This window comes from Hyperolius riggenbachi, chromosome 8 (assembly GCF_040937935.1).
Source record: "Hyperolius riggenbachi isolate aHypRig1 chromosome 8, aHypRig1.pri, whole genome shotgun sequence".
Lineage (NCBI taxonomy): Eukaryota > Metazoa > Chordata > Amphibia > Anura > Hyperoliidae > Hyperolius > Hyperolius riggenbachi.
The window spans coordinates 65560312-65582648 of NC_090653.1; the positions used below are offsets into that span (position 1 = coordinate 65560312).

Genomic DNA, 22337 nt, shown 5'->3' on the forward strand with positions numbered 1-22337 from the left:
GGGTCGGGTCGGGGAAGTGACTCTGGACGTCTGGTCCCGCCTCCTCCTTCATCCTCCAATGCAGCATCCAATCTCCCTCCACCGCCTCCTCCCTCTTCCAATGCGGCATCCGCATTCACTCATCTTTCTCCCTCCGATTCGCCCTGAAGTTGGACTGCGTGGCTGGCCGCCCCTGATCCCAGCGTGAGGACCTGGAAGCTAATCACTGCAGGAGATCCCCAGCTGCTAGCTAGTAAGCCACATCACCCTCCTCTCCCCCCACTGTCACCCTCCGCCCCTCCCCCCACTGTCATCCTCCTCCCCTCCCCCCACTGTCATCCTCCTCCCCTCCCCCCACTGTGACCCTCCTCTCCTCCCCCCACTGTCACCCTACTCTCCTCTGCACTGACACTCTTCTCTCCCCCCCACCACTGTCACCCTCCTCTCCTCCGCACTGTCACTCTTCTATCCCCCCACCCCCACTGTCACCCTCCTCTCCTCCCCGCACTGTCACCCTCCCCTCCTCCCCGCACTGTCACCCTCCTCTCCCCCCCACCACTGTCACCCTCCTCTCCTCCGCACTGTCACTCTTCTATCCCCCCCCACCCCCACTGTCACCCTCCTCTCCTCCCCGCACTGTCACCCTCCCCTCCTCCCCGCACTGTCACCCTCCTCTCCCCCCACCACTGTCACCCTCCTCTCCTCTGCACTGTAACTCCTATCCCCCACCCCCACTGTCACCCTCCTCCCCGCACTGTCACCCTCCTCTCCCCACCCACTGTCACCCTCCTTCTCTTCACTGTCACCTTTCCCTCCACCCAGTTTCACCTCCTCTTTCACTCTACTTTTCCTTCCAACTGTCACCCTCCTCTCCATCCAGTTTCACCTCCACTGTCACCCTCCTTCTCCCTACTGTCACCTTCTTCTCCACCACACTGTCACCATCCTCCTCCTCACTGTCACTCTCCTCCCCACACAGTTTCACCTCCACTGTCACCCTCCTCTAACCCACTATCACCTTCCTCCTCACCCAGTGTTACCCTCCCATCCCACTAAGCAGTTCCATCCCACCCCACCAGCACCCAATGGGAGGGGGAACATTTAATGCATTTATGTCCTGAGGTTTGCTGCATTTAATATATTTGTGGGGTAACGTGTTTTTCACAGGAGTAAGATGTACCATTTGCTGTATTTAATGTTTACTGCATTTTATTGTGTGTGGGGTAATGTTTATTGCATTCCTGTTTGCTGCATTTCAAGCGTTGGCGGTAGCGTTTTTTGCATTTCAAGTGTCGGCGGTAATGGGGGTTGCATTTCAAGTGTCGGAAAGATCGTTGGCTGCGTTACAAGTGTCGGAGGTAGTGGTGGCTGCATTACAAGTGTCGGAGGTAGTGGTGGCTGCATTACAAGTGTCGGAGGTAGTGGTGGCTGCATTACAAGTGTCGGAGGTAGTGGTGGCTGCATTTCAAATGTCAGAGGTTGTGAGTTGGTTTGAGCTGTCACTAGGTGTAGGTGGACAAACTGTAAGTTTTGAGGCTAAGTTTGAATGACGCAGCTGCTGCAGCACCACTGATGATGATATCAGCAGCAAGCAATCATGCTGTCTGCGGTGATGCTGCAGCATTGCTGCTGCTGAATCTTAGCCTCAGTCAGAAAGAGACGACACACTACAACATTTTTTTACTTACCCGGGGCTTCCTCCTGCCCCATAGCATGGATGCGTCCCTGGCAGTCATCCCGTTGCCCTCTGTTTGTCCGCAATCATCCCTGGTAACTGGCTCAGTTGGGACCAGTCTGAGTCAGCCAGGGCCTTCTGGTCATGCAGGATACCTTTAAGGATATAGCGTTTGTTTGTGTGTGGTGGGGGGCACAGAGGGGAGGGGACTAAGGGCTGGCGCTACAGTATGTGGTGGGGGGGGGGGGTGCCCACAGGTTTTCTTGCCTGGAGTGACAAAATGGCTAGAAACGCCCCTGTATGTGCCCCTTAATCAATGCACTCTTCAAGGCATGTTCACCACTCTTCCCTTACACTTAACACCTATTGTAACAAAACAACACACAGAACATTTATATTGCGCTTTTCTCCTGGCAGACTCAAAGCGCCAGAGCAGCAGACACTAGGGACGCACTCAGTAGGCAGTAGCAGTGTTCGGGAATCTTGCCCAAGGTCTCCTTACTGAATAGGTGCCGAGCAGAGATTCAAACCCATGTCTCCTGTGTCAGAGGCAGAGGCCTTAACCAGTAGTACACTATCCAGCCAGTAACAGGAGGCACACCACTGGCTTAAGCTTGCGTTCAGTTTAATGCATGTCTGCATACACAAGTTTGTCACCTCACCTGCTGTTTAGTTGTCCGTGCCCTTTGGAAAAGTCTCAGCGAATTGCGAACCTTTTCCTTTCTCTCCAGGTGAGCAGGAGATGTTGGGATCTGACCTGCCTGCATCCTACAGAGGAAGTAGAAAAAACACTGATCATTGACACGATCACAAACAACTTCAGTCAGTCAGTGACATTAAAAATACCCAGAAAGCACTGCAGCAGTTTAGTGTTCTCTAATCGATTATACTCAGAAATCTACAAAAGTTGCTTATCATCTGTGAAGGACTATGTGCAGATAAAAGTTTATTACTAGCTTTCAGAGACCCGACACATAGGAAACCGCATTTCGGGACCTGCCCCTGAGCCACTTTCAGGTTCATATTCTGCCAATACAGCAGAGGAATGGAGCACTCCAAGCTTCATTCCTCTGCTGTATTGGCACCATATTGACCTGAAGAACCGGCTCAAGGCTGAAAAATGCATTGTCCTATATGCTTGAATACCCACAACTGAAATCAGTGAAGAGTTGAACTTCATGAAGGTAGGCCTATACTTGTCTTTATTTGTAGATGGACTTTTAGTTATTTTATAGATTTTGTGTGCCTCCAGTATCCTTTCATTCCAGTTTTGGTTTCCCCTGTCAGGGGGTCCAATGTTTTGATTTACGGCATCAGAATATATGTTTGGAGCAGTGACCACCTATCACTCACAAAGCCATGTCAGATGGTAATTCCCAACATGCTAGTTACAGCAACCCAAACTTGAGTATACAATTTATGGAATTTAAATCTTCTGCCAACTGACTATACTAAACTAATCACAGAGGAACAACCAACAGTTGACAAAATAAATATTTCTGGATTTACTCTACAAGGAACACTGTTTTCTCTGGTTTACAGCAGTCCAAAACTGCCAGATTCATCACGTTTCTCACAAGGACTTCTGAGAGAAAGGGCAGCTTCCTGTCACCACTCTATATTGTCCAAGCAACCAAGAGGGGGTCGGTGCCACGACTTGGAAGCACACTAGTGTATATCCATGCAGAGATAAGTTGCATAGCTAAATAACTACCTAAGATCAACGCCAGCATGAAAGTTTAGATACCTAGGAAGAATAAAGTTGGCAGATTGTGATGTCATGTTTATGGGTACAACAGATTATGTGAGCTGTCTACTCTTAAGGTGGCCACACACTATACAATTTTTCAAATATCTATTCAATTCAAGACTTTAAATAAATTTTTCTGATAGATTGTAACATTTCAAAAACCTGACCAATGTACCACACACACACACACACACAAATTGGTTGGGTCTGTACATTAAGTGATTGACAATCTGACACACACACCATACAATTTTGATTACGAAAAATAATCAGAAAAATCCAAAACGCACGATCTTTTATTGAATAAAAACTGGAAATTTGATCAGATTTCTCGAACTAATGAAAAAAAAAAAAAACACCTTTCAATTTTTCGGGACAACCAGAGTTTTCGAATTGGTGTAAAATTGGATCTTTTAATTGTACGGTGTGTGGTCACCTTTAGGAAAGCGAGAAGGATAGATCTGGCAGGTTAGAGACTGTTCTGTTTGATGCTGGCCGCCCTTCACCCTTAAAAGGACCTCTGTTGCGAAAATCTTAAAATGTAAAATATATGTAAACATATACAATTAAGAAGTACATTTGTTCCAGGGTAAAAGGAGCCATAAATTACTTTTCCCCTATGTTGCTGTCACTTTCAGTAGGTAGTAGAAATCTGACAGAACTAACAGGTTTTGGACTAGCCCATCTCCTCATGGGAGGTTCACAGGGATTTCTTTATTTTCAAAATGCACTTAGTTAATGGCAGTTGCCTCCGTCCAACTCCCCAAAAAAGTGTATGGTGAGCACAGAGGCTGGCCGGCATCTTTGTATAAATCTTTTACAAGGAGTATCTTTATAAAGAATGAAGGCCATGCTGAGAATCCCCTATGGAGAGATGGACTAGCCCAAAACCTGTCAGTAATGTCAGATTTCTAATGCTTACTGTAAATGCCAGCAACACAGGAGGGAAGTCATTTATGGCTCATTTTACTCAGGAAGAAATGTACTTCTTATATGTATGCGTTTTAAATTTTAAGATTTTCGTGACAGTTCATCTTTAAAGATAAGTAGCGCTTGGGGCGTCTGTTGCCAGCTCATAGCTTACAAGCTTTAACCTCTCTAGAGATGAAACATACATGTTTGGCTGAGTTGAGCAATCCTTTTCATGAGGAAGTGTAAAAAAAAAAAAAAAAAAAAAAAACGGCCCTTGCGGCGGGTTTGACTAGATCTGCGCCTTTAAATATCTATGGTAGCCATTAGTCTCTTTCAGTAAGGTAGGGTGGATAGTATAGGATAGGAGTGACAGGAAAGTAGGTAGTGCGGGGTAGTGATGGTCAAGTAGATGCAAATAACTGAGTTGATGCAAATTTATGCAGCTTGAAAATGAATAGTTTTGAATCAACTTGAAGTGATTTGCATCTACTTGGCCATCACTAGTGTGGGGTAGGAAGGGTCTCTTACCATACAGCGTGGACTTCCTATTCAAGATACCACAACAATATTTTGCATTTCAAAAAAAAAAAAAAAAGGTTCAAATCTTTATGTACACAAAAAAAAATTCTCAAAAAAGTCAATGATAACAAATTCTGTCTTGAGATAGAAAAAAAATACTTTTTTCTATTTTTCTAGACAAAAAGTATTTTTCTATCTCAAGCCACTCTGTCATTGATATCATTGACCATGTGAAGGCACAACTGTATGAGTTGTATAAAGATTAAATGAATTGACTACTTTTCTATGCATATTTTTTTGTGCAAAGAAAGTCCTTGCTATATGATAAGGTATTCTGTGAGGGCTGAATGGATGGCCCTGTGAAGGACAGAGTGAATATATAATTATATTATAATATATATATATATATATATATATATATATATATATATATATATATATATACATACACACACACACACACATACATACATACATACATATCAGGGTAAGAAGGGTCGCCTTGCCGTTATACCAGCTTCCTCTAGGTTTGTTTGCCTCCTCTCTATGGTGCTGGCTTAAGTTATATCTAAAGTGAGAGGGATATGGAGGCTGCCATATTAGTTTCATTTTAAATGATATCAGTTGCCTGGCAGCCCTGCTGATCTTTTATAAGTACCTCACCTGAAGCAAGCATTTGGCAAATCCAGTCAAACATTTGATTTGCATACTTCAAGGTCTATGGCTATAAGTATTAGAGGTAGAGGTATGGCTATAAGTGGCTGGATGGTGTAATGGTTAAGGGCTTTGCCTCTGGCACGAGACCTGGGTTCAAATCTCGGCTCTGCCTGTTCAGTAAGCCTGCACCTATTCAGTAGGAGACCTTAGGCAAGTCTCCTTAACACTGCTACTGCCTATACAGTGCGTCCTAGTGGCTCTGGCGCTTTGACTCCGCCAGGAGAAAAGCGCGATATAAATGTTCTGTGTTTGTTTGTAAAGGTATGGCTATAAGGATTAGAGGTATAGGTACGGCTATAAGTATTAGAGGTAAAGGTACGGCTAGAAGTATTAGAGGTAAAGGTACGGCTATAAGTATTAGAGGTAAAGGTACGGCTATAAGTATTAGAGGTAAAGGTACGGCTATAAGTATTAGAGGTAAAGGTACGGCTATAAGTATTAGAGGTAGAGGATCAGTAGAACAGTCAATATGCATTAAAAATAAAATTTGGCAGCTTCCATATCCCTCCCACTTCAGGTGTCCTTTAAGAGTAGCAAGCCCTAGCCCAGTGAGAGGGGACTGCCGTTGGGGGGGGGGCATTTCAATCATTGTTATGCCATTGTAGTTGAGATTTAAGACAGACATCCTCTGGCCTCACTTCTTCGTGCGTTTGCTGTTCCGTCTCTTAGCTCTGCCTTTTTGCCCACGAGAGGAGGATTCCGGGGTGGGCGGAGCAGCAGAAGATTCCACCTGGCCTTCTAACAGGTCTTCAGGGGTCAGACAGAAGTCTGAAAACACCTCTCCACCTCCAGCATCATCTGAAGAGAAAACAAGTCAAAAGAAGTCTATGACGAGACATTTCATGACTGGAGGTCAGACTAAGCATAGTCCAAGGTTTCAGCTACCAACCTAGCAATGGTGAATCAGATCCAATGGGTTCCCGCCGTTCTTCACTAAACACTGTGCCATCTACAGTTTCATGCAGTGATCTCCTAAAAAAACAAACAAAAAAATACGTGCTCAGTAGTTATTGGAGCTTTATCCTAAAGAAGTAAGCTTGTGGGAATTTGCAGAATGTCTGTACCGTTTCTTGGGCGTACAAAATTCTCCACAACCAGAGTCTTCTGATGCTTTACGCTTAGTCTTGCTCCTTAGTGGCAATTCCAGTTCATCTAACAGATACAATACTGTTCAGCTGCTGTGTTTTTAATACCAAGACGTTGTGAACATTGCGAATCCTACCTTCTCTTACCTGATAATTTGTCTGTAACAAAGTTTGAAGGACCGAGGCCAGACTTCAGTTTGTTGAAGGCACCATTGACGATTCCTAGGAGTATAAGGTAACTACACTTAAAATTCATATCCTCACCATCATTACACAAGCTATTCTATGACCAAACATTGCTTAGGCTTCATTACATACACAAAATGGCAAATGTGCATTTTTGAAAGGAAAAAAAACAAAGAACAAAAACAGACTTACCAGTAACTATCTTTCCTGCCAGCATATGGGACACCATAGGAGAGTGGTGCTCTGCCTCATTATAAAAAAGGTCCCTCCTTCCTCCTCAGTTCATATAAAAAGGTAACCAAAGCATGAAACCAAGACAAGATGGCCACCAGTACATGTGAAATGGTGACCTGACACAAATCCTCTATATAAAAGAACAAAAACAAAAAAAAAATCTCCAGAAAAAAGTGTGCAAGATAGGGAAGGGTTATGGGGGTGTCCCATATTCTAGCAAGAAACACACAAACACAGACGTTACCAGTACGTCTAACTGGTGCTTTTCTTCAGCCATCATATGTGACACCATAGGAGAGACCAGCAACTTATGCTCACCTAGGGAGGGACCAGAGCCTGAAGCACTTTTTCTTGCGAAACCATAAGTCGTGCTGTGACAGGACATGCACCCTGTAGTGTTTCACAAACGTAGATGGACTTGTCCTTGTCGCTGCCTGGCAGATCTGCTGCACAGTGGCCCCGGCCATTTAAGGCTAAGGCGTAGCTCAGGAGAATGTAGAATGGGCTCTAACCTGAACAGGGGGTGTAACCTTTTTAACTTTGTATGCTAACGATATAGCCTGACAAATCCATCTGGCTATTCTACGTTTTGAAGCTTTCTCCCCCTTGTTCTTCCCAGAAAACAGTACAAACAACTGACTTGTTATCCTGAACTCTCTAGTTCTGTCAAGATAAGCGAGTGTTGCTCTTCTGACATCTAAATAGTAAAACTCTTCTTTCTTCGTATTAGCGCAGAATGAAGGAAGGATGATATTTTGAGACCTGTGGAAATTAGACACCACTTTTGGAAGATAGTTCGGAACCAACCTAAAAACAATTCTGTTAGGAAAAGTTGAAAGGAAAGGGTTTTTGACAGAGCTTGAAGATCAATCTCTTAGCTGACATAACCACAACTAGCTTAAAAGTTAATTGTTTCATTTCTTGTCTGCAATCGGTTCAAAATGTTCTCTCAATAATGTATCAAATACCAACGAGAAGTCCCACTGAGAGAATATTTTCTGTTTAAGTGGTGTAATCAACTAACCACCTTAAGGAAATACTTCATTAAATCCTCCTTTGCTAAAGGTCTCTCTAGTAATATCAAGAGGGTTGAACACTGTACCTTAAAGAGAATCTGTATTGTTAAAATCGCACAAAAGTAAACATACCAGTGCGTTAGGGGACATCTCCTATTACCCTCTGACACAATTTCGCCGCTCCTCGTCGCATTAAAAGTGGTTAAAAACAGTTTTAAAAAGTTTGTTTATAAACAAGCAAAATGGCCACCAAAACAGGAAGTAGGTTGATGTACAGTATGTCCACACATAGAAAATACATCCATACACAAGCAGGCTGTATACACCCTTCCTTTTCAATCTCAAGAGATCATTTGTGTGTTTCTTTCCCCCTGTTCTCATGCACTGAAGTTTCAGGCTGCTTGTTTCTTCCTGCAAACAGCTTTGCCCTTCTCTGTAATTCTTCAGTATGTGAAAGCCCAGCCAGCTCAGAGGACGATTTATCCAGCTTGTAAAAGATAAGTGTGATGATCCGCTCAGCTGGCTGCACAGGCAGACAGCTGTTTGTCCATTCCTCTAGTCTGTGGGCTGCAGGTCTCTGGAACAGAGACCTGTCTTTCCATTGCAAGTTTCTGGTCTGTTCTCTTGCTGGGGAATTTGCATACATTCGTTATGCAAATCCCCTACCTGCCTTCTTTGATGACTGGCACTATAAGAGCTTTATGTTTCCCAGAAGGCTTTGCTGCTCATTTCCTTTCCATGGTCTGTTCCTGATGGACACTGCTGGAGTGTCAGCCATTGCTATCTAGTATAGTTAATTCCTGGGGGTTGCTTTAGGCTCCCCTTCTAGCCCAGTCAGGTTGTATTATCTGTATTGCCTGTTCTGTCTTGTCCTGTCTTGTCTTGTTCTGTCTTGTCTTGCCTGTTGCCATTGTCCTGTCCCAAAGGTGGTTGACAGGAAATGGTTCTGATCTCTGTTCTTGGAGTATAGCTGGTGCAGCGGTTGCTACCAGCTATCTCTTCTGTTCTGTCTTCTGGGATCGCGCTAGCTACTTTTTGCTAGCGCTGGGGATCCTTCTGTTCTGCTACTCTGTACCTGGATCGCGCTAGCCACTTTTCACTAGTGCTGTGGATCCTATCTCTCGCTTGTCCCTGTTTTCGTGTGTCTGTCTTGTCTGCTACGCTTGCTGGAGGCTCGGTGAGGTAACCGTTAAGCAAGCGCTCGTGTCCTCTGTTTCATGTTTGTCTGTTAATGGTTAGTTAGGCGTGCTTGTCTCTATTGTGCTTAACACGTGGAGACCGCGCATAACCGCGTGCACTGTTGCGAATGAGTGCGGTGTTCGCGGTTAGCTAGCGTTTGTTATTTTCCGTATCTCCTTATTGTATTATTTGCTGTGCCTTTGCTACCCTCGTATTCTATTCTGATCTGCCTTGTGTCACGTCTGGCGATCGCACCTCTCGCGATCGCGTTCCTATTTCATATCTGCTGTTGTGTGTGCGCTGTCGCGGGGTGGCGACTGGATTGGCGCACACACATAAAACCTGTCCCTTTGCTCAATCTCATTCGCAATCGCCTCACTTGCGATTGCGTTCTGCGCTTCGTACAATTCCTGTCTGGCACTTGTGGAGGTACAGAGGATTGGTTCCTCTGCACTTCCCAGCGCCATCTGCCGACAGGAATTTCCCTCTACAGGTGCGTAGCACCTTTTGCTGGGTGCCTGCAAATATACGCTTGTGGAGGATTTCCGCCGTGTCAGCGCACGCGTTGTGCGCTGATCACGGAGAAAGTTCCACAATCGTTACAATAAGAGAGAAGAGAGAAGCTGCTCTAATCCTAAATAACACACAGGCAGTGTGCATAGAGGGGCCTGGAAGGGGGAGTTCATAGCAGAACCACAACACTGAAGAACTTGGCAGCCTTCCAGACACAGGCCGACAAGTCTGACAGGGGAAAGATACATTGATTTATTACAGAGACAGTGATAGTATAAAGTGCTGCAGTAAGCCAGAACACATTAGAATAGCTTTTTGAACTTGTAGGATGATAAAAAACAGGATGCAATTTTTGTTACGGAGTCTCTTTAAGATTACGGTACTTCGCAAAAGAGGTTTCTCTAGCTTGTCTTGGAGAAGCTCCAAAAGTTTCAATGGTCTAGTATGCAAACTACACCACGAACTGTAAACCTTTGTATAGATTTTCTGCATGACTGGCTTACAACCAGCTATGCAAGTATTAATGACCCTTCCCTTTCAAACTAGTTTGAGTAACCCCGGATTTGGATGAACATGAGCCCTGCAAAAGTAGATCCGGTCTCTTGAGAAAAACAAAGGGAGGGCTGCTCCGCAAATGTAGAACAACTGCGAACCACGGCCCCTCGTGCCACATGAGAACTGTAATCGGAAGTTTGGGGGGGGGGGGGGGGGCGGGGGGAGTTGAAAGGCATAAGCTAGGTTGAAACTACAAGGGAGGCTAAGAACATCCATCCCCAATGAAGTGGAAGTCTGGTGAAGGGAGTGAAGTCTACTCGATGTCCCAGAAAGGTCGTTGCCCAAGCTGGAGACAGTGCTGACTTTGGATGAATCGCCAACCAACCCACCTGCATCAGTAACTTTAAGGCAAGATCCCTGTGAACCTGAACTAATTCCTCTGTCGGTACATAAATTAGCAGGTCATCTAAGTATGGAAAGATTGCAACTTCCTGCAATCTTAGTGACCATCACCTCCACTGAGACCTTTGCATACGATATTGAGTCCTATGGGAGAAAAGTGCTTTACAAATGTTATTGTATTATTGTATTGATATTCTGTTGATATGAAGTGCTATTGCAATGCCGAAAGGCAGGGCCCAGAACTGGTAATGTTGGGTTATGTTGTTGCACAATTTCACTGCAAATCTTAGGAATTTCTGATGTTCCTGAACTATCCAAATACGCAGCTATGCATCCTTGTTCCTTTCCTTGAAGAAGAGACTGAATTGAGTAAATGCTCTTCTTTATGAACTTCATGTATTTCAGACATTGCTTGAGCGACTTTAAAGTGAATCTCCAGACTAAAAATCTACTCAGCAGCACTGAAAAGGCTTGGTGTTTAACAGTTTCACGGTATCAGAACTTTGTTTTTCTTACCCAAGCCTCATTTTTAGCAGCACAGAAGCTAAGCTTCGCCCCATCAAAGAAATCTGCCCGGGCATTTTTCCCCTGATGCTGTGCAAAGCATGATGGAATTTCTGATGATGTTCTCGCTCTGCTGTTTTGGTGCAAATTTGTTTTTTGGGTTTTAATTTGAGATTTGAAGCCTAGCGCACGGAGCTGGGAGGCGTGATCAGGACACAGGACAGTTGGAACTGTGTCTCATGCTCCCTGTCACCTCCATTTAACCAAAAAGATGGCTGCCCCCATGAAATCATAAACATTTGCCTGTTCTTTTAAAACAGGGGGGGGGGGGGAGGGTAAGAGATTACTGTATATTACCAATCTATTTTAATTAACATAACTAATGTAACTTAATGACAGTATGTTTGTTTAGGCTGAAGTTCCTCTAAGTTCAAAATAAAATCTCCTGTTATCTTTATGACTAGAAAAACGTGTGAATAGTATCCTTGAAATTTCAGGAAATAGCCCTCTTTCACAATACTCAATACAAAAGTATTGGGATTGAACTTCTCCTCCCATTCTGACGCAAATGACGACCCCAACCCCCCCCCCCCCCCCACTACTGATAAGGCTTAATTCACTTCCTTTGGGGTGGTCTATTTTAATCCAAAACAAACTCATCTACCTCTCAGAAATGGCCACTTCCTTTGAGAGGTTTGGACTATGGTTTACGGTTTACAAAGTTCTTCCTCACCACTAAACCGCTTTTAACTGATTAGGAAACGGTTTCCCTTTCTCTGCTGAGCAGGAGAACACATTCTCTAGCTCAGACCGAATCAGTAACTTCCCTTCAAAGGGGATGGAGCAGAGCCTCGCCTTGGAGGTTAGATCCCGCTCCCTGGTTTTAAACCAGATGTCTCTCCTATCTCAATTAAACCCATAGCTTGGTGCAGTTATGCGTAAAAGCTCTACGCCTGCATCTGCCAAGAAAGCCACCGATGTCAATATCACTGCCAGAAAGTTTGCATACGTTGTTAATGGCGATCCCACTTCTAAGTGCTCAACTAAATTGGATCCATTTTTACTTATAGCCGTAAAATGGTGTGGCACAGAATACAATTAAAAACCGGTCTCTCAACTCCATTTTCACTATATAATAGCCTACCTGCCTTATGCTGGGTACACACTACGAGATTTTCTGGCCGATTTACTGTCAGATCAATTTCCAACAGGTCAGATTTGCTTTCCGATAGATTTCCAAGCATTTTCCGATCGATTTCCGTTCACTTTAATAGGACGTCGATCGGAAAATGCTTGGAAATCTATCGGAAAGCAAATCGAACATGTTGGAAATAATCGATGCGAAAATCTCATAGTGTGTACTCATCATAAGACCCATAGTAATGGAATCTGTGTAAAAATCTCAATTCCCACGGTTATATTTAGCAAGTTTTTGAAGTTTCAATCTTGCATAATATTGTAATATCTGGTTCAGTCTAAACACCACACTACTGTTTTCCTGAATGTCCAACTTTCTAGGAGTTTATGTTGCACACACAAGTTCTGCTATAAATGAGAGGGCCATCTTAACGAGACACCGAAGCGAAAAAAAAATTATGATATGATTTGTATGTGTAGTACAGCTAAGAAAACAAACATTAAGATCAGATATGACGATGTACAGAGGCGCCAATAGGATAAAAGATAATTAAAAAGTCTAAAATATTCGGGTGGCGGTGGTGGACCAGCCACTCAAAAATGGACTTGATGCGTCAGTCAAGAAACATAAAATTTATTCACATACTCCAAATGGACAAAATCGCAACGCGTTTCACGGGCAAACACCCCGCTTCATCAGGCATTCAATAGTAGGAGTACAACACTGAAAGATGACAGAGACAAAAGGCGTATCAGAGTTCTGCACAAGTATTTGTTGTAGAAAATATAATGATATAATATAGCATATATGGTGTATGGCAGCCTTCCTCAGACTATAAAATAAACCGTTGGGCATACAATATGGTGACAGTTGCAGATCACATAATAGTGGCCAGTGACTTTTAAGACTATATATATAAAAAAAACATGCCAAGAAGTGGAAAGTAGGTAGCTTGGGGTGTATCAATATATTGAGCAGTTCTCTGTATAGTGAAAAATGTAGTTTTTGAGAGAGTGAGGGGTGCTGGGGGAAATGAGAGGTACGAGGGCTGATAATAGGCAGGGATGCAGGGGACTCTGGGGGAGAAGGGGGATTGCGTGAGGAGAAGGTATTAGGTGAGGGGAAATAAGCGGAGTAAATGTAAAAACAAATATACCTTCATGCTAGAGAAAATAGAAAAAACCCTTATTTACCTTGAACAGGTCCAGTATACGCTTGGCACCTCTGTGCCTTAGTGTCAGCGTAGGACCTTTAAATAGAAATGTATGGAGCGAGGACCTGCGGGAGGGGGGTGTGGGAATGCGGAGGGTACTGGTCAATGAAAATCCGTGTCTAGGGGACGGTGGCCAATGAGGGTAGGTGTGGGGCGGGGTTTTGCTATTTGTATAAACGGGTGGGGGATTAGGCGGCAAGGGTAGGGGCGGAGTATCACGCACGCTGCGTCATGTGTGAGGCAGGCGCCCGTACTGATTGTGGAGGTGTACAGGCGTATGTAAGGACGCATGCGCAGACACCATATGCGTGTCACTGATTAGGGTGGGACGCACCGCGGGTGTACTGCGCATGCGCCCGCACATGTGATGCAGTGCACGCCATGTTTAGTAGGGGAAGAGAATCCTCCAGCATTAGTATTGCTGGTGACAACAAAGGGAAACATATACTTGTAACATAGAATAGATAATATACATAAAAAGAATATAAATGTTGGTTAGTAGACAGCATTAGAATAAAAACATGTGTAAAAGCAGGAAAAACATAGATAGCAAGGTAAAACAGTGGGCTGATGCCCTCTGGTGGTATATATGTATATTGCACGTCTTTCACATTGATCAGACTAATGTAATGCATTGTGTGATGAGATTGTATACTGTTGTCTAGGAGATACAAAAAATCCAACCTAGAGACAGTATATGACACAGACTCATAAAACAAATCAGAATCATAAACGGAATTAACATTCGCTTTAAAAATCAATACCACTGTTAAAAAATAGAGTTAAAAGACAATATTAATAAATGTTCTATTGTACACAGTGGGAATTGCACTAGCAAGAGGAGTAATGCCCGTTAGGAAGAGCAGTAAAAGAGAGGACTATATTAAAAGAGAGCGGTCGCTATGATATGGAGTGGTTAATACGTTTTTTCCAATATTTCATTAAGGCCATCCGGGACCAGAGTTTTAAGGATTTGAATCCAGTACATCTCGCGTTTTTTTAGAGAGTCAAAAGAGTCTGGACCATTGTGCGGGGTGGATTCAATGAATGTGATCCGAAACAGTGCAGGATTGCTGTTGTGATGAGTGAAGAAGTGGCGCGAAATGCTGTGTAGGGGAAATTTATTGAGGATGTTTCTTTTATGTTGCCCCACCCTACTTCTAGCAGGTTGGGTCGTTCTGCCCACATACTGCAGTTGGCAGGGGCATGAGATAACGTAAATGATGTATTTGGATTCGCAGTTGATGAAATTCTTTATTTGATATTCTATGTTGGTAACAACAGATGAAAATGTGGAGGATTTGTTTACAAACTGACAAGCTAAGCATCTTTTATGATTGCATGGGGCGCTACCAGGTGTGTGAGTGATGGGGAAGTGTGTATTCTTACTCTGTCTCTGGCGCAGTCTGCTGGGGGCCAGGATACTGCGGAGGTTGGGGGCCCGTCTGTATGTAATTGCTGGTGTAGTGGGTATAATGGATCGTAAGTGTGGATCCTGAAGGAGGATCTCCCATCTGTTGGTAAGGATGTTGCGGATGGACTGGTGTTGTTGACTGTATTGTGTAATGAAGCGTGGTGTGTCCAGAAAAAGGTTGTCTGGTGGTGGTAATGAAGGCCCTTGAGTTTTGGCTTTGAACTGTGCATCCTTCAGAAGTTTTCTCGGGTACTTTCGGTCTGTGAATTTTGTAGTGAGGACATTGGATTGGCTGTTGTATTGTTGGATGTCTGTGCAATTACGATAGATTCTCTTATACTGGCTGTAAGGAGTATTTCTGGTCCAGGGGCGGTGATGAAAACTGTGATAGTGGATATAATTGTTAGCGTCAACGGGTTTGAAAAATGTTTTTGTTTTTATCTGGTGTGATTCAGCGTATAGAACCAGATCTAGAAATTCGATTGATATTGGGTCGTGGTGGGAAGTGAATTGTAAGCCTGCGGGGTTGTTGTTAAGATAATTCAAGAAAGACGGGATGAGATCGGGAGTGCCTTTCCAGATGAAAATTAAATCGTCTATGTACCTTTTATAAAAGATGATGTTGTGTGAAAATGGGTTGTCTTGGTGTATTTTGATCTTTTCGAGGAGTCCCATGGTTAGGTTAGCATAAGAGGGTGAGAACGAACTTCCCATGGAAACTCCGCTGACTTGATGGTAGGTAATGTCTTGGAAGGTGAAGAAATTATTGTTGAGGATGAACTCTGTACAGTGTATTAGGAAGGATTGTTGTGTTGGTGGCATGGATGTATCGGATTTTAAGTAGTATTGCAGGGCCGTGAGACCAAAGGTATGTGGAATGTTGGTGTACAGGGATGTGACGTCACAAGTTAGCCAGATGTAGTCTTTGTGCCAGGGTATGGATTGTATAAACTGTGTCAGATGTTGAGAGTCTTTGAGGAAGGAAGGGAGGGAGGGACTGGACGTGGGGCTGCAGGTGTGTGTCTACAAATCGCGATAAGTTGCTGGTGACTGAGTCTATTCCAGAAATAATGGGTCTGCCGGGGGGTTTTTGGATGTCCTTATGGATTTTGGGTAAATAGTAAAAGAAGGGAGTTTTGGGGTGTGGATTGATGATAAAATTTCTCTCGTTTTTGGTGATGATATTGTTGAGTAGTGCTTCATTAATGAAAGTTTTGAGACTTTTGTTAATCTCTGGGGTAGGGTCCGAGTTTAGTATTGCATAGTGTTTGGGATTGTTTAATAGTCGATGGGATTCTTCCAGATAATCTGACCTATTTAGGATGACAATCCCCCCCCCTTTATCAGCTGGTTTAATAACAATGTCGGAGTTGTTACGAAGGGTTTTTAGGGCTGTGGTTTCAGGTAGAGAGAGATTGGAGGTGGGTAAGGAATCCGGGATATTCAAATCTTGTAGGTCCTTAAGGACCAGAGAGTAGAATGTGTCAATAAAGTTACCTTTAGAAGCTATGGGATAGAAGCGTGAGCGGCCTTTGAGTTTGGTGTTGATGTACTTCTCTGTTTCTATTTCTGCTGTAGAGGTGGAAACTATGGGTAATTGGTCATTGTTGGTGATGATGATTTGGGTGGAATCGATATGTTGTGTGGGATTGTGTTTTTTCATGGCAAAATGTCTTTTGAGGGTGAGTTTTCGAATATACGTGTTGAGATCGTTAAATAGTTCGAATAGTTCTGACTGATTGGTAGGGCAAAAGGACAGACCTTTCTCTAAAAGGCTCGTTTCATATTTTGTAAGAGTATGATTAGAGAGGTTGAAAATGCTTCTTTTGGTTGCTGTGGTGGAAGTGGGCTGTGGGGGGGTGGTTAACATTTGTTTCGTTTTTCTTTTACCTCTAGATCCTCGTTTTCTGATTCGGACAGCTGTCGTTTCGTTCTCTTTGGTAGTTGTGGAAAGGAGCGGGTAGAAATGGGGCTGGGTAATTGAGTGGCTAGAGTGTTGGTTGAGAGGGAGGCTGGTAATTCTAAAAAAGAAGATGATAGAGTTTGGTTTTGTGATTCTGAGTTGTCGATGTATTGGGTGATTCTAGGTACGAAAAATTTACAGAGAGTGGTTTGATGAGATGGAGCTGTGGTGGAACTGGATGGAGGGGATGGTGAGTTGGAGATGACAGGGGACTCGGGGCTTGAGGTATATGTGCTAATTTGAGATAGCCGGAGGGCAATATCCGGATCAGTGATTGGTGGGGCCTGGTTGAGGGAGGGACTGTCATCCTTAGGGGGTCCCATAATATAGGGTGTCTGTATTGTCAGGCTACCTGGGGGGTTGGAGTTTGTGAAGTTGAATTTTGGTGAATTTGGGTCATTTGTTACAGAATGGAGGTCAACTGCAGTATGTGGGTTTTTTGTTTGAGATTTTGTTTGGGCTGGAGAAGGTGAATGGGAGATGATTGGTCGAGGTTTGGTGCGTGTGTATCGTGATGTTTTTGGGGTATGTTTCACCGGGGTGGGTTTCTTGTGACTGAAACTGCTTGGAGTTGGTACTAATATGGATAAATTGATGGTGTTCTCCTGAGGGGGTGGATTCTTCCTGGTGTTGTCTGGTGTGTGGTTATGGGTTTTAGTTGAGAAGGTGTTGTCTTGGGGAGGTACGGTGTTGGATGGTGTAGGCTTGTGGGTGTCAGTGGTGAAGATAGGAGGGGGTGGATAAGGTGGGTATATTTGTGATGTGGGTCTAGGGACGGTGATGCTCATGAGTGGGGGTGGTGGGAAGGAAGGGAATTGGCCTAGTGTTGGTGGTGCTGGTAGGGTGGGCCGTGGTTTCCGTTCCCTTTCCCTGTGTTCAGCGTACGCTAGTCTGTCCCGATTGAGTTTTTTAAGTTTTGTTTCCGTGGTGTCTTGTTCAAATCTTTTGACTCTGGACGTGAGACTGGAGATAAGGGGATGATATTGAGGATTATGGTGTTGTTGGGCTAAGAATTTTTTACAATCGGTGATGGTGGGCTGTAATTCAGCCACTAGGGATTTTCTCTTTTTAATAATTCTCTCCATTATACCCTGTGTGCAGCTCTCTAGATAGCTGTAAAATTCGGTGGTAAAGACGGTGTCTTTGGGGAATGCGGAGTGTATTTTGATTCTAATCCCATCCGGGGAAATTTTCTCGTTGATATAGGTTTCCTGCATGGTGATATCCGCTATATTAAAGAACTCGTCTTTCAATGCTGTTTCTAATTTCTGGAAGGTGGGTTTTAAATCAATGTGGGCGATGGTACTGGATACTGTCGCATTATTTTTGGGTTCTGGTGTAGTATGTTGAATGTTCTTGAATTGTGCCAGAAGTTTGAGTCTGTGTGTGTTGTGTTCTTCGAACGGATCCATATGATCTCTGGTGATGGGCTGCAATCAGGTAACAGTTGCCGTGTCGTCGATCGACGTGGCCAAGACAAGCTTGTATGAAAGATAAAAAGGAGAGAAACCGAGAGCCCAATATGGTGTAGTATGTTTGATACAAAGAGGAAATGTGACATGTAAGTATTATACTCACAAACATGGGTTACCTCTCAGGTAACCACTGTATAGGCAGGTGGGGAGATTAAACCTGTCCCCACTCAGGATTAAGAAGTCGCTCTCTGAAGAAAGAAGAGGGTTTGTCACCCTTCCACCCAGGGTGGTAATCACAATTTGACGATGTACAGAGGCGCCAATAGGATAAAAGATAATTAAAAAGTCTAAAATATTCGGGTGGCGGTGGTGGACCAGCCACTCAAAAATGGACTTGATGCGTCAGTCAAGAAACATAAAATTTATTCACATACTCCAAATGGACAAAATCGCAACGCGTTTCACGGGCAAACACCCCGCTTCATCAGGCATTCAATAGTAGGAGTACAACACTGAAAGATGACAGAGACAAAAGGCGTATCAGAGTTCTGCACAAGTATTTGTTGTAGAAAATATAATGATATAATATAGCATATATGGTGTATGGCAGCCTTCCTCAGACTATAAAATAAACCGTGGGGCATACAATATGGTGACAGTTGCAGATCACATAATAGTGGCCAGTGACTTTTAAGACTATATATATAAAAAAAACATGCCAAGAAGTGGAAAGTAGGTAGCTTGGGGTGTATCAATATATTGAGCAGTTCTCTGTATAGTGAAAAATGTAGTTTTTGAGAGAGTGAGGGGTGCTGGGGGAAATGAGAGGTACGAGGGCTGATAATAGGCAGGGATGCAGGGGACTCTGGGGGAGAAGGGGGATTGCGTGAGGAGAAGGTATTAGGTGAGGGGAAATAAGCGGAGTAAATGTAAAAACAAATATACCTTCATGCTAGAGAAAATAGAAAAAACCCTTATTTACCTTGAACAGGTCCAGTATACGCTTGGCACCTCTGTGCCTTAGTGTCAGCGTAGGACCTTTAAATAGAAATGTATGGAGCGAGGACCTGCGGGAGGGGGGTGTGGGAATGCGGAGGGTACTGGTCAATGAAAATCCGTGTCTAGGGGACGGTGGCCAATGAGGGTAGGTGTGGGGCGGGGTTTTGCTATTTGTATAAACGGGTGGGGGATTAGGCGGCAAGGGTAGGGGCGGAGTATCACGCACGCTGCGTCATGTGTGAGGCAGGCGCCCGTACTGATTGTGGAGGTGTACAGGCGTATGTAAGGACGCATGCGCAGACACCATATGCGTGTCACTGATTAGGGTGGGACGCACCGCGGGTGTACTGAGCATGCGCCCGCACATGTGATGCAGTGCACGCCATGTTTAGTAGGGGAAGAGAATCCTCCAGCATTAGTATTGCTGGTGACAACAAAGGGAAACATATACTTGTAACATAGAATAGATAATATACATAAAAAGAATATAAATGTTGGTTAGTAGACAGCATTAGAATAAAAACATGTGTAAAAGCAGGAAAAACATAGATAGCAAGGTAAAACAGTGGGCTGATGCCCTCTGGTGGTATATATGTATATTGCACGTCTTTCACATTGATCAGACTAATGTAATGCATTGTGTGATGAGATTGTATACTGTTGTCTAGGAGATACAAAAAATCCAACCTAGAGACAGTATATGACACAGACTCATAAAACAAATCAGAATCATAAACGGAATTAACATTCGCTTTAAAAATCAATACCACTGTTAAAAAATAGAGTTAAAAGACAATATTAATAAATGTTCTATTGTACACAGTGGGAATTGCACTAGCAAGAGGAGTAATGCCCGTTAGGAAGAGCAGTAACTCTCAACATCTGACACAGTTTATACAATCCATACCCTGGCACAAAGACTACATCTGGCTAACTTGTGACGTCACATCCCTGTACACCAACATTCCACATACCTTTGGTCTCACGGCCCTGCAATACTACTTAAAATCCGATACATCCATGCCACCAACACAACAATCCTTCCTAATACACTGTACAGAGTTCATCCTCAACAATAATTTCTTCACCTTCCAAGACATTACCTACCATCAAGTCAGCGGAGTTTCCATGGGAAGTTCGTTCTCACCCTCTTATGCTAACCTAACCATGGGACTCCTCGAAAAGATCAAAATACACCAAGACAACCCATTTTCACACAACATCATCTTTTATAAAAGGTACATAGACGATTTAATTTTCATCTGGAAAGGCACTCCCGATCTCATCCCGTCTTTCTTGAATTATCTTAACAACAACCCCGCAGGCTTACAATTCACTTCCCACCACGACCCAATATCAATCGAATTTCTAGATCTGGTTCTATACGCTGAATCACACCAGATAAAAACAAAAACATTTTTCAAACCCGTTGACGCTAACAATTATATCCACTATCACAGTTTTCATCACCGCCCCTGGACCAGAAATACTCCTTACAGCCAGTATAAGAGAATCTATCGTAATTGCACAGACATCCAACAATACAACAGCCAATCCAATGTCCTCACTACAAAATTCACAGACCGAAAGTACCCGAGAAAACTTCTGAAGGATGCACAGTTCAAAGCCAAAACTCAAGGGCCTTCATTACCACCACCAGACAACCTTTTTCTGGACACACCACGCTTCATTACACAATACAGTCAACAACACCAGTCCATCCGCAACATCCTTACCAACAGATGGGAGATCCTCCTTCAGGATCCACACTTACGATCCATTATACCCACTACACCAGCAATTACATGCAGACGGGCCCCCAACCTCCGCAGTATCCTGGCCCCCAGCAGACTGCGCCAGAGACAGAGTAAGAATACACACTTCCCCATCACTCACACACCTGGTAGCGCCCCATGCAATCATAAAAGATGCTTAGCTTGTCAGTTTGTAAACAAATCCTCCACATTTTCATCTGTTGTTACCAACATAGAATATCAAATAAAGAATTTCATCAACTGCGAATCCAAATACATCATTTACGTTATCTCATGCCCCTGCCAACTGCAGTATGTGGGCAGAACGACCCAACCTGCTAGAAGTAGGGTGGGGCAACATAAAAGAAACATCCTCAATAAATTTCCCCTACACAGCATTTCGCGCCACTTCTTCACTCATCACAACAGCAATCCTGCACTGTTTCGGATCACATTCATTGAATCCACCCCGCACAATGGTCCAGACTCTTTTGACTCTCTAAAAAAACGCGAGATGTACTGGATTCAAATCCTTAAAACTCTGGTCCCGGATGGCCTTAATGAAATATTGGAAAAAACGTATTAACCACTCCATATCATAGCGACCGCTCTCTTTTAATATAGTCCTCTCTTTTACTGCTCTTCCTAACGGGCATTACTCCTCTTGCTAGTGCAATTCCCACTGTGTACAATAGAACATTTATTAATATTGTCTTTTAACTCTATTTTTTAACAGTGGTATTGATTTTTAAAGCGAATGTTAATTCCGTTTATGATGCTGATTTGTTTTATGAGTCTGTGTCATATACTGTCTCTAGGTTGGATTTTTTGTATCTCCTAGACAACAGTATACAATCTCATCACACAATGCATTACATTAGTCTGATCAATGTGAAAGACGTGCAATATACATATATACCACCAGAGGGCATCAGCCCACTGTTTTACCTTGCTATCTATGTTTTTCCTGCTTTTACACATGTTTTTATTCTAATGCTGTCTACTAACCAACATTTATATTCTTTTTATGTATATTATCTATTCTATGTTACAAGTATATGTTTCCCTTTGTTGTCACCAGCAATACTAATGCTGGAGGATTCTCTTCCCCTACTAAACATGGCGTGCACTGCATCACATGTGCGGGCGCATGCGCAGTACACCCGCGGTGCGTCCCACCCTAATCAGTGACACGCATATGGTGTCTGCGCATGCGTCCTTACATACGCCTGTACACCTCCACAATCAGTACGGGCGCCTGCCTCACACATGACG

The 22337-nt window shown here is 43.6% G+C and overlaps 1 protein-coding gene across 6 annotated transcripts in view; it reads right to left on the minus strand.

Moving 5' to 3' along the window:
* Nucleotides 1–22337, minus strand: part of LOC137528858 (rho GTPase-activating protein 11A-like) — a 95376-nt gene that overhangs the window by 11654 nt on the left and 61385 nt on the right. For all 6 annotated transcript variants that reach the window (XM_068250559.1, XM_068250558.1, XM_068250561.1 and 3 more), the window contains exons 8-12: nucleotides 6785–6859; nucleotides 6617–6704; nucleotides 6442–6524; nucleotides 6191–6350; nucleotides 2317–2422 (exon numbers count right to left, since the gene is read on the minus strand). In XM_068250559.1, the coding sequence (XP_068106660.1) occupies nucleotides 2317–2422; nucleotides 6191–6350; nucleotides 6442–6524; nucleotides 6617–6704; nucleotides 6785–6859 (512 nt within the window). The remainder of the gene's footprint in view (nucleotides 1–2316; nucleotides 2423–6190; nucleotides 6351–6441; nucleotides 6525–6616; nucleotides 6705–6784; nucleotides 6860–22337) is intronic.